The following is a 15,132-nucleotide window of genomic DNA, read 5'->3' on the forward strand; positions in this document are numbered from 1 at the left end:
TCCCAAGGTCCTGGGATCAAGTCCCATATCTGGCTTCTTGATCGGGGGGAGCTTGCTTCTCCCTTTGTCTCTTATGAGTAAATAAATAGAATCTTAAAAAAAAACAGTTCTGATAAGAATTTTAATGAATATTTATTTCATCTACATCCCACTGAACCCTGTTCTATTACATAATGAGTGTCCCCAATAAAATAGTAATGATTTCAAGTAAACATGTCCTTAAGATAAAATTATTTTAAAATTAAAAGTCCATTAGAGACCTAGGATAAATGTGCTATTCTTTGAGAACTGGCAAAACAATCTGGAAAAAGAGTGGTTTGAAAAGGAAAGCAATGCTGAGTCAGTTTTGAAATCCAGCCATGGGAAATCTCTTACTTGAATAGTGTCTCAGCTGAATCATTATTCTAGTTTCTTGCTGCTAAAGTAGTAAAATCTCTTAATCCATTCAAAGGAGAAAGCCAATTCTGTTTTATGTAACCCAAAACCTGAAACCTCTATTTTACTTATTATATAATTTGTTCAAAAAAGAATCTCCAGAAATTGGCATACAATTTTATGCATAGTTAAATGAAGAAGGATGCCTTCTTTTAGGCACCAAGTTAGGGTGCAAATTATTTTGCATTCTAGGAATATTTCTGCCTAGATAACTACTGTTGGTTATTACACTGAAATGACTTTACTATTCCATGTCTTTATCAACACGACTTTATTAATTCAGAAAAGTATTGCCTGGGAAGATAAAATTTGCAAAAACTTTTATTATTAATTCTAGGAACTTCCTGAAAGACCCATTAACTCTTAAATAACATCAAAGATAGCTTACGTATTAAAACCTTTTTAAACCCTCACCCTCAAATCCTTGCATTAGAGGTGGCTTGAATGCTGTGTGGTACAGAGGTCTTTCTCAGGGAGTAAGGCATGTTGTGGGCACAGGGCCTGGAATGCACACTTCTCACTGTGGCCTACTGCCGGGCTGGCAAGTGGCCTGGACTGCCTGGCCGTGAGGCCTGGCTGGAGAAGTGGGAGGAAGGGCAGCTGTGAGGTGGGGGGTACCTGGTGTCTGGCACAGCAAATCATAGTAGTTTCAAGTTTGACACTAATATGCTCGTTTCACTTCTGAAGGAAGAAAATGCAAATGACATCTGTGTAATAAAAATTCCTTCAGAGGTGAAATATACAGATACTGTGTGATTAGTTACTTTGTAAATATCTGGAATCTCTACCAGATACATTGCATAGCCTACTTCATTGTGAAAATGTACAAATACCCAAAATATAAATGTGAGCCTCATATTAACATCTAAAGGAAGACAGACTGGAAGACTTAATATTGTTAAGATGGCAGTACTACTCAAAGCAATCTATAGATTCATGGTTATGCCTATCAAAATCCTGATGGCTTTTTTCTTTTCTTTTTTTCCCTCCAGAAATGGAAAAGCCTATTCTCAAATTCATATGGAATGGCCTCTAAGAGTTAAAATAATATTGAAAAAGTACAAAGTTGGAGGACTCTCACTTCCCAATTTCAAAAGTTACTACAAAACTACAGTAATTAAAACAGTACAGTACTAGTGTGAGGACAGAAATACAGATCAATGGAATAGAATTGAGAGTCCAGAAATGAATCATTATAGTTATAGTAAATTTTTTTTTTTAAGATTTTATTTATTTATTTGTCAGAGACAGAAGGAGAGAGAGCGAGCGAGCACAGGCAGACAGAGAGGCAGGCAGAGTCAGAGGGAGAAGCAGGCTCCCTGCCGAGCAAGGAGCCCGATGTGGAACTCGATCCCAGGACCCTGGGATCATGACCTGAGCCGAAGGGTTATAGTAAATTTATTTTTGACATGGGTGCCAGCCAATCAAGGGGAATGAATAGTCATTTCAATAGATGGCCCTGGGACAACTGGATAACTACATGTGAAAGAATGAAGCTGGATCTTCACCTCACACTATATACAAAAAATTAACTCAAAATGATTCAATAACCTAAATACAATGGTTAAAACCATATAACTCTTAAAAGAAAACATAGTAGTAAAGCATCATGACCTTGGATTTGGCAATGATTTCTCAGATAGGATACCAAAAACATAAGCAACAAAAGAAAACTTAGATAAACTGAACTTCATTAAAATTAAAAACTTTTGTACAAAGGACATTATCAAGAAAGTGAAAAGACAACCTAGACAATGGAAGAAAATATTTGCAAATAATATATCTGATGAGGGTCTAGTACCCAGAATATATGAAGAACTTTTACAATCAATAGCAAAAGACAAACCAACCAATTAGAAATTGGGCAAAGATATACAAATGGCCAAAAAGCATATGAAAAGATGCTCCACATCATTACTCATTAGGGAAATGAAAATCAAAACCACAATGAGATAACACTTCCCTTCTACTTGAATGGTTGTAAGAAAAATTTAAGAAAAAAAGTCCTCGTTTGGGCAAAGATGTGGAAAAAGGATGCTTGGATACTGCTGTTGAGAATGTAAAATGGTTTAGCCACTATGGAAAATAGTTTGGCAGTTCCTTAGAAAGCTGAAGATAGAATTACCATATGACCAGCAATTCTATCTTCTAGGTAGAACTGAACTGAACTGAAAACAGGTACTCAAACAAATACATGTACAGGCATGTTCAAAGCAGCACTATTCACAATAGCCAAAAGGTAAAACATCCAAATGTCCATCAACTGACCAATGCATGAATAAAATGTGGTATAAATACATAATAGAATATTATGCAGCCACAAGAAGGAATTAAGTACTGATACATGTTACAACATGGAGCTAAACAAAAGCAGCAAGACAAGTCACCACGTATTATATTTATACAGAATTATGTGATTCCATTTATTTAAAAAATCCCAAACCTTTAGAGAAAGAAAACAGACTGGTAGTTGCTGGAAGCTAGTGGTGGTGGAGAGTGGAGAGTAAGTACTTAGTGGGTATGGGATTTCCTTTTGGGGTGATGAAAATGTTTTGGAACTCAACAGAGGTGGTGGTTGCACAACAATGTAAATGTACTAAATATCACTGAATTATTTACTTTAAAACTGCTTTATTTTGTGTTAAGTTCACCTCAGTTAAAAAAGATTGAAAGAAAGGACACTGATGTCTGGCTCTGTGTTTACTGAATTATTGTGTTTACTGAATTACTGTGACTCCTTGACAGCCACAGTAATTCTTTTATGTTTCAGAAACCAGAGAAACCTATTAATTAGAGAAATTATATACCCTGTATTCCTAAGGACAGTTAGTTTAGATAGCATCTGAAACATTACCTGAAGACTTCATTCTTAGAATAGAAGATGATACATTATATCTGACTCTAGTGGAATTTGAGTAAGAATGAAGTGAAATGTATTGCTTTAGTCATTTTAGATTTGGAATGACTTGTTTCTTTGAAAAATATAGCTCCTTATCTCTGCCTTGTTGTTTATGTTGGTGTTAACACAATCTTTTTATACTTTCTGGGCATGCATGCTGATGCCTGAAGACTGCAGCTAAATGAGCTACCAAAAATCAATGTGTTCAAATAACAATTTGAATTGAATGTGTTCAAATAACAATCTTTATTTCTGGGGATCCCTGCATGGTAGCGCTGGCCCTTTGTTCAACTTGAGCTCTGCTTGGGTTTTAATTGATTTTGCATATATGCACACGTTATTCTGTAAAATAAGGCCAAAATAAAACACACACACACACACACACACACTCCTTGCCTGGCTACGTGCACCAATACTAAACTATTTATTCATGATTTTACCCAATTCTAATCAAACTGCCATGGTGAAAAACTCAACTTAAACCTAGCTTCCAAATATCATAAACACCTCAATGTTAAACGCACACTGAAATGCTACCAAGATTCTGTTAAGGCAGAGCTCTCCCCTACTATGAAAACTTATTTGTGGAGAGTCAGTATTCAACAATCAGGCCATAGGGAGACCCAGACAAAACTAACCTTCTCAACAAAGCCCAAGACCCTTGATTTGATAACAGCAAGTTTCTCTGAGGCCACTTGAGCCTCCTACTTTGGGGAATGGGAGTGTCCCTAATTACTACAATGAAGTAAGAAAGTCTCATATTAGCTTGAACTCTTGCTTTTTTTAGCTCTCCAATTACTAAGTTTATTTGGGCTCCTAAGAATAATTTTTTTTTAGGACCTCTTTGATAATTGGATCAGACATGAAAAAGCTTTTATCCTTGGTGGAAATGTGTCTTATTCCCAACACTACTATCTGTCTTGTCTATACTTGTTATTTTGTTTGTTTTTGTTAAACCTCTGTAAAGGGACAATTCATGTGGAAAAGATGGACATAGACCCCAATGAATCTATTTTGCAAACTGGCCTCAGAAATTGAGAGGGTCAGCTTTCGTCTTAAAGTGGTATCTTTCTGATAAACTTTGCCCTGGGTCCACATCTGAGAATTTTCCTTCTTCTTGTTTTGTTAGTGACAGTCTGGCTATTGGAGAAAGCTCTCTTTCAAACCTTTCCATGTTCTGGAACTATAAATATGTTAGTTTGTAGTGTGATAACCCAGCCATTAGGTTGGGGAGCCTGATTCATGAGGTGCCCAAGCAACACTCTTGGCTGGTCTATTCACAGGTTCTCAAGTTTGTCTTATCTAAATCTAAATGTGTCCCTCCCAGACCATTTTCCTACTTCTTCCATGTATTTATGCTATAACACAAATTTGTGCAGTTATACTTAATTTCACCTAGGATAATTTAGAGTTACAGTGGCACTCTGGGGAACTTTCAATTTTTAAACAAAATTGTTTGAGAGGCACTATAGAACAAAAACGGAACAAAATTCCAAACATCCAATGGGCTGTATGTTTTGGTTATACGAGGAAATATCCAAAAGAAATTCAGATCCAAAACTGCTTCCAAGGAATTCCTTGGCCAAGGTAAAATAAAGGTGTGAAAAATGTGTAATGCCTCTTTAAATCCTCCCAAACCACATCTTGAATTTAGTGGATTTTATCCTATCATTTATCTTTCTCCATCTATACTATTCCATTTCCTTTTGCTCCACCTTGCCCTCTGTTTCACTCCTTTTCCCTTTTGGCTGGCCACAAACTTCCAAAGCTCAGTTACCTCTTAAACTTCCTTCAGAACAGAAAAAAGCTCTCTATGGTTGATTTTAAGCTCTGTTCTTCCTCTAAACTGAGAGTCATCAATGATTTTCCAAAGCCTAGGAAGGATAGCACTGGGTCTTACATGTAAGTGATGAATCACTAAATTCTATTCCTGAAACCAATAGTACACCTTATCTTAACTAACTAGAATTTAAATAAAAATTTGAAAAGAGAAAGAAACAAACCACTAAGCCTAAAAAGGAGAGAATGGGATTTGCAGAGAAAGAATAATTTTAAGAATATACAATCCAAGGCTTCCATATCTGAAAGTAGCTCATATGCAATAGAAGCTTCAGATGCAAAAAATTCCACGGCAAAGGCAGAAAAGGAAGAACCTGAATTGCATAAGAAACTAGAGGAGTTTTGAAAACCAAAAGAAGTTGGTCAAGGTCTTTTGGAGTTTTCCTGAGAAAATAGATTGGGCTCTGATTTAGTGTTATAGCAAAGAAAGGATGAGGACATCGGAGACTTCAGGGAGTAGCTCTTTAACACCTTTAGACAGCACTCAGGAATAGACCTTAAAGCAGATGTGACTCCTAACTCTCTCCTTGTTTTTTTCTTTTTTCTGTAAGCAGTCTTAAGACACAAATAGAGGATTTTGTATGTAAGCAAAAAACTAATATGGAAAATAATAACATTGCCAGGCTTCTAGCACTTTACGGAATATTGAGAATTTTACAACAACAAACTCAATAAATTGTTGGCCTTACAGATAAGAACTAGATGCTCTTATCAGGCTCAGTAAATCCTGAAAGAAGGAGTCCTTTGATAGAGATACTTATAAATACTATATATAAAGACATTGAAAAAACAACTATTTTATCTTAGTCAAGAAACCAAAGGAAAAAAACAATGAAGTGTGTTAATGAGGATGCTAGCATCTTCCTCATTTTTTGTTCTACTCTTTAATTCCCAAAGAGAAATTTCTCTAAAATTTCAAGAACAACCTCACAAGCTTTTTGTTGTTGTTATTGATACAGGCATACAATATCAACCTTAAACTCTACCACTGTTACACAATCTCTCTCTTGCAATAAAAACTACCTATTGGTAAGTATCTCTAATAATCCTCTGATAGTTCCATTTATAACCATGATCCTTAGGTATTAACAGAGGAATATTCTTCCCTCCTCTGTGATAACTGCTAACTTGGTAGACATATATTGTATAAATGAAATTTCTAGATTAAATATTCTCCTAATGGTCTCTTCCTTGAAATCCCTGAGGACTGCCCTATTTGTAATGAGATTATAGCTAATTTGAATATTGATTTACCAGTACCTTTGTGTTTAGACACAAGTCCAATGGAAAGTCTCAAGGAAATGCTGGAACTTTTTCACTTTGTGGGCAAAAATTCAACTTATAAGGATTACTGGGGCTGAACCCATTAAGATTCAAATCAGCCATCTAAACCTTTACCCCAAAGTACAAAATACTCTCTTAAACCAGAAGCTAAAGAAACACTAAAACTATTAGGTGAAATGTACTTATTTTTTTCTTTTTTAGATTTGAAAGAGAGAGAGAGAGAGAGCACACATGCAAGAAAGAGAGTATGAACAGGAGGGGCAGAGGGAGAGGGAGAGAGAACCCAAGCAGATTCTGCACTGAGTGCAGAGCCCAATGCGGGGCAAGATCCCAGGATGCTGAGATCAGGAACTGAGCTGAAATCAAGAGTTGAATGCCCAGACAACTGGGCCACCCAACCACTCCACGTTGTACTTATTCTTGTAACACTTCTATCCTCCCAATCAAAAAGCCCAGTGGGTGGAGATATAGATTTGTTCAGTACATCAGGCCTATAATAGAACAATCATATCCCCAATGCATATCCCCAAACTTCTTTTACCTTCACTGCCTCTTGAGGCTGCATATTTGATGGTGTGGATTTATGCTGTATTTTCTTTAATGACCCTTTGGGTGAAAATAGTCAGTATTTGCCTTCTCCTAAGAAAACCAACAATATACCTGGACTGTTAAGTTCCAGGGGTTTCCTGAAACACTCTCCTACTGTTCACAAGTCCTCAGTTAGGACCTAAAGGACTATATTTCCCCAGGATTCTACTCTTATTCAATATGTGGGTAACTTTTTGTTATGTTCTAAAGACGGAGTGAGCTCTAAGCCTGATTCCATTTGTCTACTTAAACTGTTTTAACTCATAAAGAGAATAAAGTTTCTTAAGTTACACTTTTGTATAGAAGTTCATTACCAAAAATATGTTTTATCTCAAGAAAGTAAATTTCAAAATCTCAGAAATATCCTGAGTTAGCCTTCCCTTTTCTGAGGAAGTTTTAGTTGAGACTATTAACTTTATCATAGTGCTATTTTCCCATACTATATGTGATATAAAAATTTATAAGAAATATATATTTGGTCATTCAGATAAAATATATTTCTGAGATATATTTGGTCTTCCTCCTCAGTTCCTAAATGTATCTCAGAACCTTAAGATGAAAAGAGTATCTTATTATTTCTTATTATTGATGATTGGTGACTTTTGGACCCCACCCAAGGGCAGGGGACTGATTTCCAGGAGGATCAACCATGTGATTAGAGGGTTGGAACTTTCAGACCCACTCCCCAACCTCTGGGGAGGGAGAGGGATTGCAGGTTGAATCAGCCAGTTGCCAATGACTTAGTCAGTCATGACAATGTAACAAAGTCTCTACTAAAAACCCAAGAAGAACTTTTTGGCCCTTCTTTTAAGGAGAGCTTCCATGCTTGGAGAATCAGGATGCTTCCACATGCTGCTGAGCCAGGCCCCAAGCTCCAGAAGGGCAGAAGCTCCTTTGTTCCAGGGCCTGCCCTACGGTTTCTCTTCATCTGGCTGTTGATTTGTATCCTTTATCACAACTTTTAATAAACTGGTAAATGAAACTGTTCCCTGAGTTCTGTAAGCCACCCTAGAAAATTAATAGAACCTAAGGAGGAGGTTACTGGAACTTCTAACCAGTAGCTGGTTGGTCAGAGGCACAAGTAACAGCCTGAGGCTTGTGACTGGCATCTGAAGTGGACTATGGAAGGCAGTTTTGTAGGACTGAATCCTTAACCTGTGGACTCTGCTGCTATTTCTGAGTATATAGTATCAGAATTGAGTTGACTTCTTGGATATTCTGTTGGTGTCTGAGAATTACTTGGGTGTTGTGTGTGGCAGGACACCCCCATTAAGTTTGAATTGGACTGGGAACCCTAAAAGATCACAGAAAGAATAATCTCAGGTTTATTCTAAACAGGTATTGATATCAACAGGTATCAACAGTTTTGATAATTTTTTGAGGAGCAAAAAGAAAGTTACCTCTTACTTAGAAAAACATTACCAAAGTTAACTCCTCCTTGGACAATTCTAGATGAATTCCAAGTTCTGAATTTTAGAATTTAAGTGTATTCTTTTCTTTTTTTATTAACATATAATGTATTATTTGTTTCAGGGGCATAGGTCTATGATTCATCAGTCTTACACAATTCACAGCCCTCACCATAGAACACACTCTCCCCAGTGTCCATCACCCAGCCACCCCATCCCTTCCACCCCCTTCTTTCCCTTTCTCTAGGATCTACTGATGTTTTGTTTTGACAGATTTCTATATATGCTAAAAAAGAAGTTGATTACAGGTATACCTTGTATTATTGCATTTCATTTTATAAAGCTTTGCAGATTTTTTTTTCTTTTTAACAAATTAAAAGTATATAGCATCGGGGGGAGGGGGATTGGGAGAAGGGGGGTAGGGTTATGGACATTGGGGAGGGTATGTGCTTTTGGGTAAATTGGAAGGGGAGGTGAACCATGAAAGACTATGGACTCTGAAAAACAATCTGAGGGATTTGAAGTGGCGGAGGGGTGGGAGGTTGGGGTACCAGGTGGTGGGTATTATAGAGGGCATGGCTTGCATGGAGCACTGGGTGTGGTGAAAAAATAATGAATACTGTTTTTCTGAAAATAAATAAATTGGGAAAAAAAGTATATAGCATCTCTGCCTCAAGTGAGTCTATTGGCACCACTTTTCCAATAGCATTTGCTCAATTCATGTCTCTGTGTTATATTTTGGTAATTACTTCAAACTTTTTCATCATTATTTCATTTGTTATGGCTACCTGTGTTCAGTGATTACAACTTGCTGAAAGTTCAGAGGATGGTTAGCAATTTAGCAATAAAGTACTTACTAGACTACAGTATAGTATAAATATAACTTCTGTATGCAATGGGAAACAAAAAATACATTTGATTCTCTTTATTGTGATATTAACTTTATTGTGGTAGTCTGGGACCAAATCTACAATATCTCTGAGGCATGTTTGCACAATTTTCTTTACCTAGGCTACAAATTGGAAATGTTTTCCTTGAGAATAGAAATGAAATAGTTTATTTCATTCAGTAAATAAACTAAAAAATGATTAAAGTATAAGGGACAGGACAGGCATACAAGAAGAATTAGTTATAGTTACCTTGCCTAGAGGGAATTCAGAGAACATGTCACAGAGAAGCTCACACTTGAACTGAGTCTTAAAGGATAACTAAGAATTTTCTAGCTCAACATCACTCATCATGATGGAAATACAAATCAAAACTACTATTGAGATATCACTTCATACCTGTTGGAATGGCTAAAATGACCAACACAAGAAACAACAGGGAGAACACGGAGAAAGGGGAACCCTCTTCGACTGTTGGTGGGAGTACAAACTGGTGCAGCCACTCCAGAAAAGAGCATGGAGGTTCCTCAAAAAGTTAAAAATAGAACCACCTTATGACCCAGCAATTACCTTACTAGGTATTTAATCAAAAGATACAAAAATACTGATTCAAAGGGACACATGCTTCCCGATGTTTATAGCAACATTATCTATAATAGCCAAATTATGGAAAGAGCCCAAATATCCATTGACTAATGAATGGATAAAGAAGATGCGGTGAACACACATGCACATGTGCGTGCGTATCACACACACACACACACACACACACACAGGAATATTATTCAGCCATCAAAAAGAATGAAATCTTGCCTTTGCAATGATATGGATGTAGCTAGAGTATATTATGCTAAGTGAAACAAGTAAGTCAGAGAAAGACAATTATCATATGATCTTACACAGATGATCATAGGGGAAGGAGGGAGACAAACCATAAGAAACTCCTAAGGAGAGAAAGCAAACTGAGGGTTGATGGAGTGCAGTTTGGTGGGGGTACAGCTTAAATGCGTGATGGGTATTAAGGAGGGCACTTGTTGTGATGAGCACTGGGTGTTATACATAAGTGATGAAGCACTAAATTCTTTTCCTGAAACCAATATGTTTAACTAACTAGAATTTAAATAAGAACTTGAAACAAATACACAGACAAATAAAGACAGTATATGTATATATACATGTATAAAATAGAGATGCATAGAACAAAAGGTCTGTGGCAACAAAGACCAAATTTAAATTTAGTCTCTGTATTTCTGTATTATTTGGCTCTTCTACAGGATTTGCTTATGCATCTTAAAACATGTTTGAAAAGAAAAATAAAAACAGTTTTCTAGGAAAACAAGGGGAATGGATGCATAGGGGAAAGGGTCCAAAAGAAAAGAGGCAGAACACAGCACTGAGAGAATGAGGAACTGTTAATAGGATCTACAGGACTGTTCATAGCAAAGGAAGAAACTAAGGGTGATTAAAGCGACTAAATAAGCAATAAGATATTGAAGTTAAGAAGTTCAGAGGTAGAACAGCTCATGGTGATAAAAGAATCCTGGGTGTGCCTAGGGGCATGTGTATGAATTACTAAAGTGGTGTTGAGATGAAAGATCTTAAACTTATAGAGCGGTTATGATGTTGGATGGGCTCTCTACATGGATCTAAATGATGAAGTGACTATTTCATCATAAGAAAACATGATCAGGAAAATCTGGACAACTGTAATGTCCATCCAAAGTGGTTAATAGTCTATAAGCCAGCAAGAACATAACTGAAATGAAAGACCATTCTAATAACACACAGATCCACGATAAAGGTATAAGAGCATTCAAAGAATCTGTTGTCAGTAAGAAATTATTTTTGTTCCTATCATCATAATCACTATCAATGATCCACTATCATCTCAGGATCAAAACCAAATGGAAATCATAAGCAATCATCACAAAATGTCATTTTAAAAGTTCACTCAAGGGTTTCAAGCTAACATAACAGATTCACAACACAGAAATAGGAAAAATTTACAGTAAAGAAAATAAAACACAAATATTTGAAGTTCTCCAATTACTTTTGTGATTGTTAAATAATACAGATATTCTACTGGAAATATAAATCATTCTGTTTACTAGCAAATTCTCAGTAGTGTAAGTATCCAATAAACCCATTTAGTTATGGTCCACCCGTACTTCTCTTGATAAAGATCAGGGAGAAGACAGGATGATATCATTAATTTTAAGTGACAGAAAACAATACTAAATTATTAGCATTTATATAGTACTTTTCTCTTAGGATCCCAAAACTTTTAAGGCACAACCTTCAGTGTTTTATCATTTCAAGGATACAGGTAAGGAAAAGCTATTTACATTTCCTTTTTATAGGATAGAAAAATGAGTAATACACAAAGTTAGATGACTTCAAGTTAATGTTATCAGTGATCAAACAAAAATATTAAGATTTCTTTATCCTTGGTTCATGGAGCTATGTTCTAAAACATGCTGCTTAAGAAGGTAGGATCTTTTAAGAATTCATTTACAAAATGATTATGACTCCTCTCAGGAGTCACTTTTTTTAAAGTTAGATTCTTATAGTAGATTTATATAATTATTTTCAGTTAAGTCTATTTTCAAATAATTTTTGGCAGTGGGGCAATTAAAGAGGGTTCTCATTGTAGAATCATTGAGGGACTCATTACTACCCTAATGAGAAGTGCTATCAAAATTCTGTTGTCAGTTTCCAGGAACAACTGGAATGAGGGAAATATTCACTAATATATTGATACTAATACCAAAGGAGGTGAAAGCCCTAACATTTATATTATTATTATTTTTTTTTAATTTTATTTATTTGACAGACAGAGATCACAAGTGGCCAGAGAGGCAGGCAGAGAGAGAGGGGAGGAAGCAGGCTCCCTACTGAGCAGAGAACCCGATGTGGGGCTCGATCCCAGGACCCTGGGACCGAGCTGAAGGCAGAGGCTTTAACCCACTGAGCCACCCTGGTGCCCCAACATTTATATTCTTTATATAAACTGTCCCCAATTGCTCTTTGTTCTTTCACCAAAATATTTTAGCTCTTATTCTTGTTGAACTATACACTCTTAATTCAGTAGTCCATCTGAAATGTTGACATACTTACTGGCTCTGAGAATGTTCTCCTTGCTGCTGCACCTGGATTGGACCTGCAGAGAGAGCATAAACTCAGTAATTTAGGGCTTATAACACAGAGAGCCAGATATGTATGTATACTTAATGGGCAAGCTCCTGAGGTTTAGGAGCAAAGGCTTAATATATCTCAGATATCATAAAAACTTGGTAAAAATATATTACATTTGTTCCATATTTAAAAGTTTTTTTTTCTTACTGTAAAGAAAGAATAGACTTCTAGAAAAAATTGGGGTACAACATTAAAAATCGGACAGAAGCAAAACCAAAGGCAACTTTTTACTGATGTGCATCGAAATTAGTGTATGGAAAAAATAAGTTACCACATATTCAGCTATGAATAAAGACCCTTAATCTTAAGGCACTATGATAGCTCTTGACTAGACTAATAATGCAGCTCAAATAATAAAGTTATAATAAAATACTCCATTGTAGTGATTTTTAATTATATATGTTGATAAGGGGAAAACAGAGAAATCCTCATAAACAATATTTATGTGACTCCAATAACCTTTGCTATTTACTGATTAAAATAATAACAAATTAAAATATAACCAACTAAAATAATTGGTTATTAAAATAATTGGTTATAAATAAAATATGGGCTATGAAAGATGACATTGTTGGAAAATAAAATTGAGTTCATTTATTTACCAGTTCTCAGGTGTTTATCCAGAGTTTATCAACCAGAAACCCTTATGCTTTGTTTATAGTTTAGGTCAAAGCAGAACATTCTTTTAAATGTTGTAAGTGTTGAATTCAAGAGCCATGTTGTATGGCACTAACATTTGTTAGTATCAGAGGAAATTGTACTTAAACTGCACACCTCTTCTTCCCACTCCACAGCAGCTTGCCCCAAATGGATATATATACACAACAAATTAATTTCTATTGCTTAACACAAGCTACTATTGTAATGAAACAACTTATGAAAGGAATGTTGCAACTTAGGGTGGGTTATGGTTATCCTTCCCTGAAAAGAACAATTGTTAACGTTTAAAGAAACAAAAACAATAAAAAAATCACAAACATACACACAAGAAACACACACACACACACACACACACACACACAAAAAGGGAAAAAAAGGGAAAAATAATTCCAGATGTTAAAGTTATTCTCTTTTGGCCCAGATTATTTAGTTTCAAATATACTAGAATAAAGAAGCTAATCTGAAAGATAATATTATATTCTTTCACTCAGAAGTTTTATTGAAAAACAATTCTGGGCCAAATGGGAAAGGAAATTAATGACTATTTGAAACAAAAATACAGGGAGGAAGACACGAGAGTGAGAAAAAGAAAAAGAAGAAAGAGAAGTTTGGGGAAGTAAGTCTAGACAATAGAAAAGAAAGTTTGGGCTTATAGAAGGGGACACTATGAATATACAAAATGTTCTGCTATTTCTTATTGAAAATTCATACTAAGAGGGTAAGGATCACTAATGAACTTGCTGCAAAATAAACAAGCAAGTTTTCATACTATGGAATGAAAATAGGTGTAACTAGACCACTACAGGAGAAAAGAAACAAACACTAATAGACAAATTAATAGACAAGCTTAATAAAGAGATAAACTACATTTTAAAAAGTATAAGGAACACAAGAGAAAGCTAATAGAATAAGAAAAATCTGGGAGAGAGAAGGAAAAAAAAGGGGAAAATGCTGAAAGACAAAAACAGAGTTCAAAGAAGTCAAACGGAAGTCAAGAAAGTCTTCAACAAGATGTAGAAACAGAAGGAGCCCAAACCCATAGCGCAAAGCAATGTTTGCGAATGGAAAGCAGCTCCTTTGATCAGTAATAGTTACTCTTAAGTCGTAGCCTCTATTCCTCCAGAGTTCATCTTTAAGCCCTTCCAATCTAGAGTGGAGCTAGTGTGTGGATAGAAACAAGAGATTTATAATGAACAGAGCAGTTCAGATGAGTAGTTCAAATTGTCTCATCAAATGTTTCAACAGATTTATGTAACATCTAAATGGAAATGGTGGTGAAAAACTAGCTAGCTTTACCAAAAAAAAAAAAAAAAAAAGTTAAACCAAACCAAAACAGCAATTTTAAAAACCCTGTCTTAGGTGGCTTAAAAATTAAAAAAAAAAAAAATTGGTTCATAGCATGAATTTAATAAACCCAAAATCTTGCTTTGTGGCACCTGAGTTTAGAATTATATATTTCATGGTTTTGGAAAATAAATTTGAATGATAAAAAACAATTCAGTTTCCTGAACAAATTGCCAACAGCAGTATAACCAATATTTTCTCATTTATATTACATTGGCTATTTGTTCCAGATTTGAAGGAAATCATTTAAATGATTTCATGAACTTCTTTACTTTAGTGACCTTGAGTATATATTAAAAAAACCGAGGAAAATAATTTTAAAATATAATATGCACTTTATAAATATAATATGCATTTAAAATATATATGCACAAGCAGATCCCCTCTCTCATGTACCACGAAACTGGTCTTTATAATATTTACCTAACTTTACAAAATCCCGATATGAAGATTGTACCTAACTCACAATGTAATGGGATTTACTTGAAAGAATAAAGTCAAGAAACAATTACTGTTCTTGTTCTCACACACAGGGACTAGAAAGAAGGTAACAGAGGTCTGTCCCAAGTTTTACAGTTTACTGTTTTTTGTT

General features: G+C 35.4%; 1 protein-coding gene across 12 annotated transcripts in view; it reads right to left on the reverse strand.

The window, feature by feature from the left end:
* GPHN (gephyrin) overlaps positions 1–15,132 on the reverse strand; it is a 641,743-nt gene that overhangs the window by 129,847 nt on the left and 496,764 nt on the right. For 10 of the 12 annotated variants that reach the window (XM_044231062.1, XM_044231069.1, XM_044231070.1 and 7 more), the window contains one exon: positions 12,459–12,501. In XM_044231062.1, coding sequence (XP_044086997.1) covers positions 12,459–12,501 — 43 coding nt within the window. Of the gene's footprint in view, positions 1–12,458; positions 12,502–14,291; positions 14,355–15,132 lie in introns of all 12 variants that reach the window. The other 2 variants (XM_044231066.1, XM_044231068.1) reach the window with 1 other exon arrangement.

This window comes from Neovison vison, chromosome 13 (assembly GCF_020171115.1).
Source record: "Neovison vison isolate M4711 chromosome 13, ASM_NN_V1, whole genome shotgun sequence".
NCBI classification, from domain to species: domain Eukaryota; kingdom Metazoa; phylum Chordata; class Mammalia; order Carnivora; family Mustelidae; genus Neogale; species Neogale vison.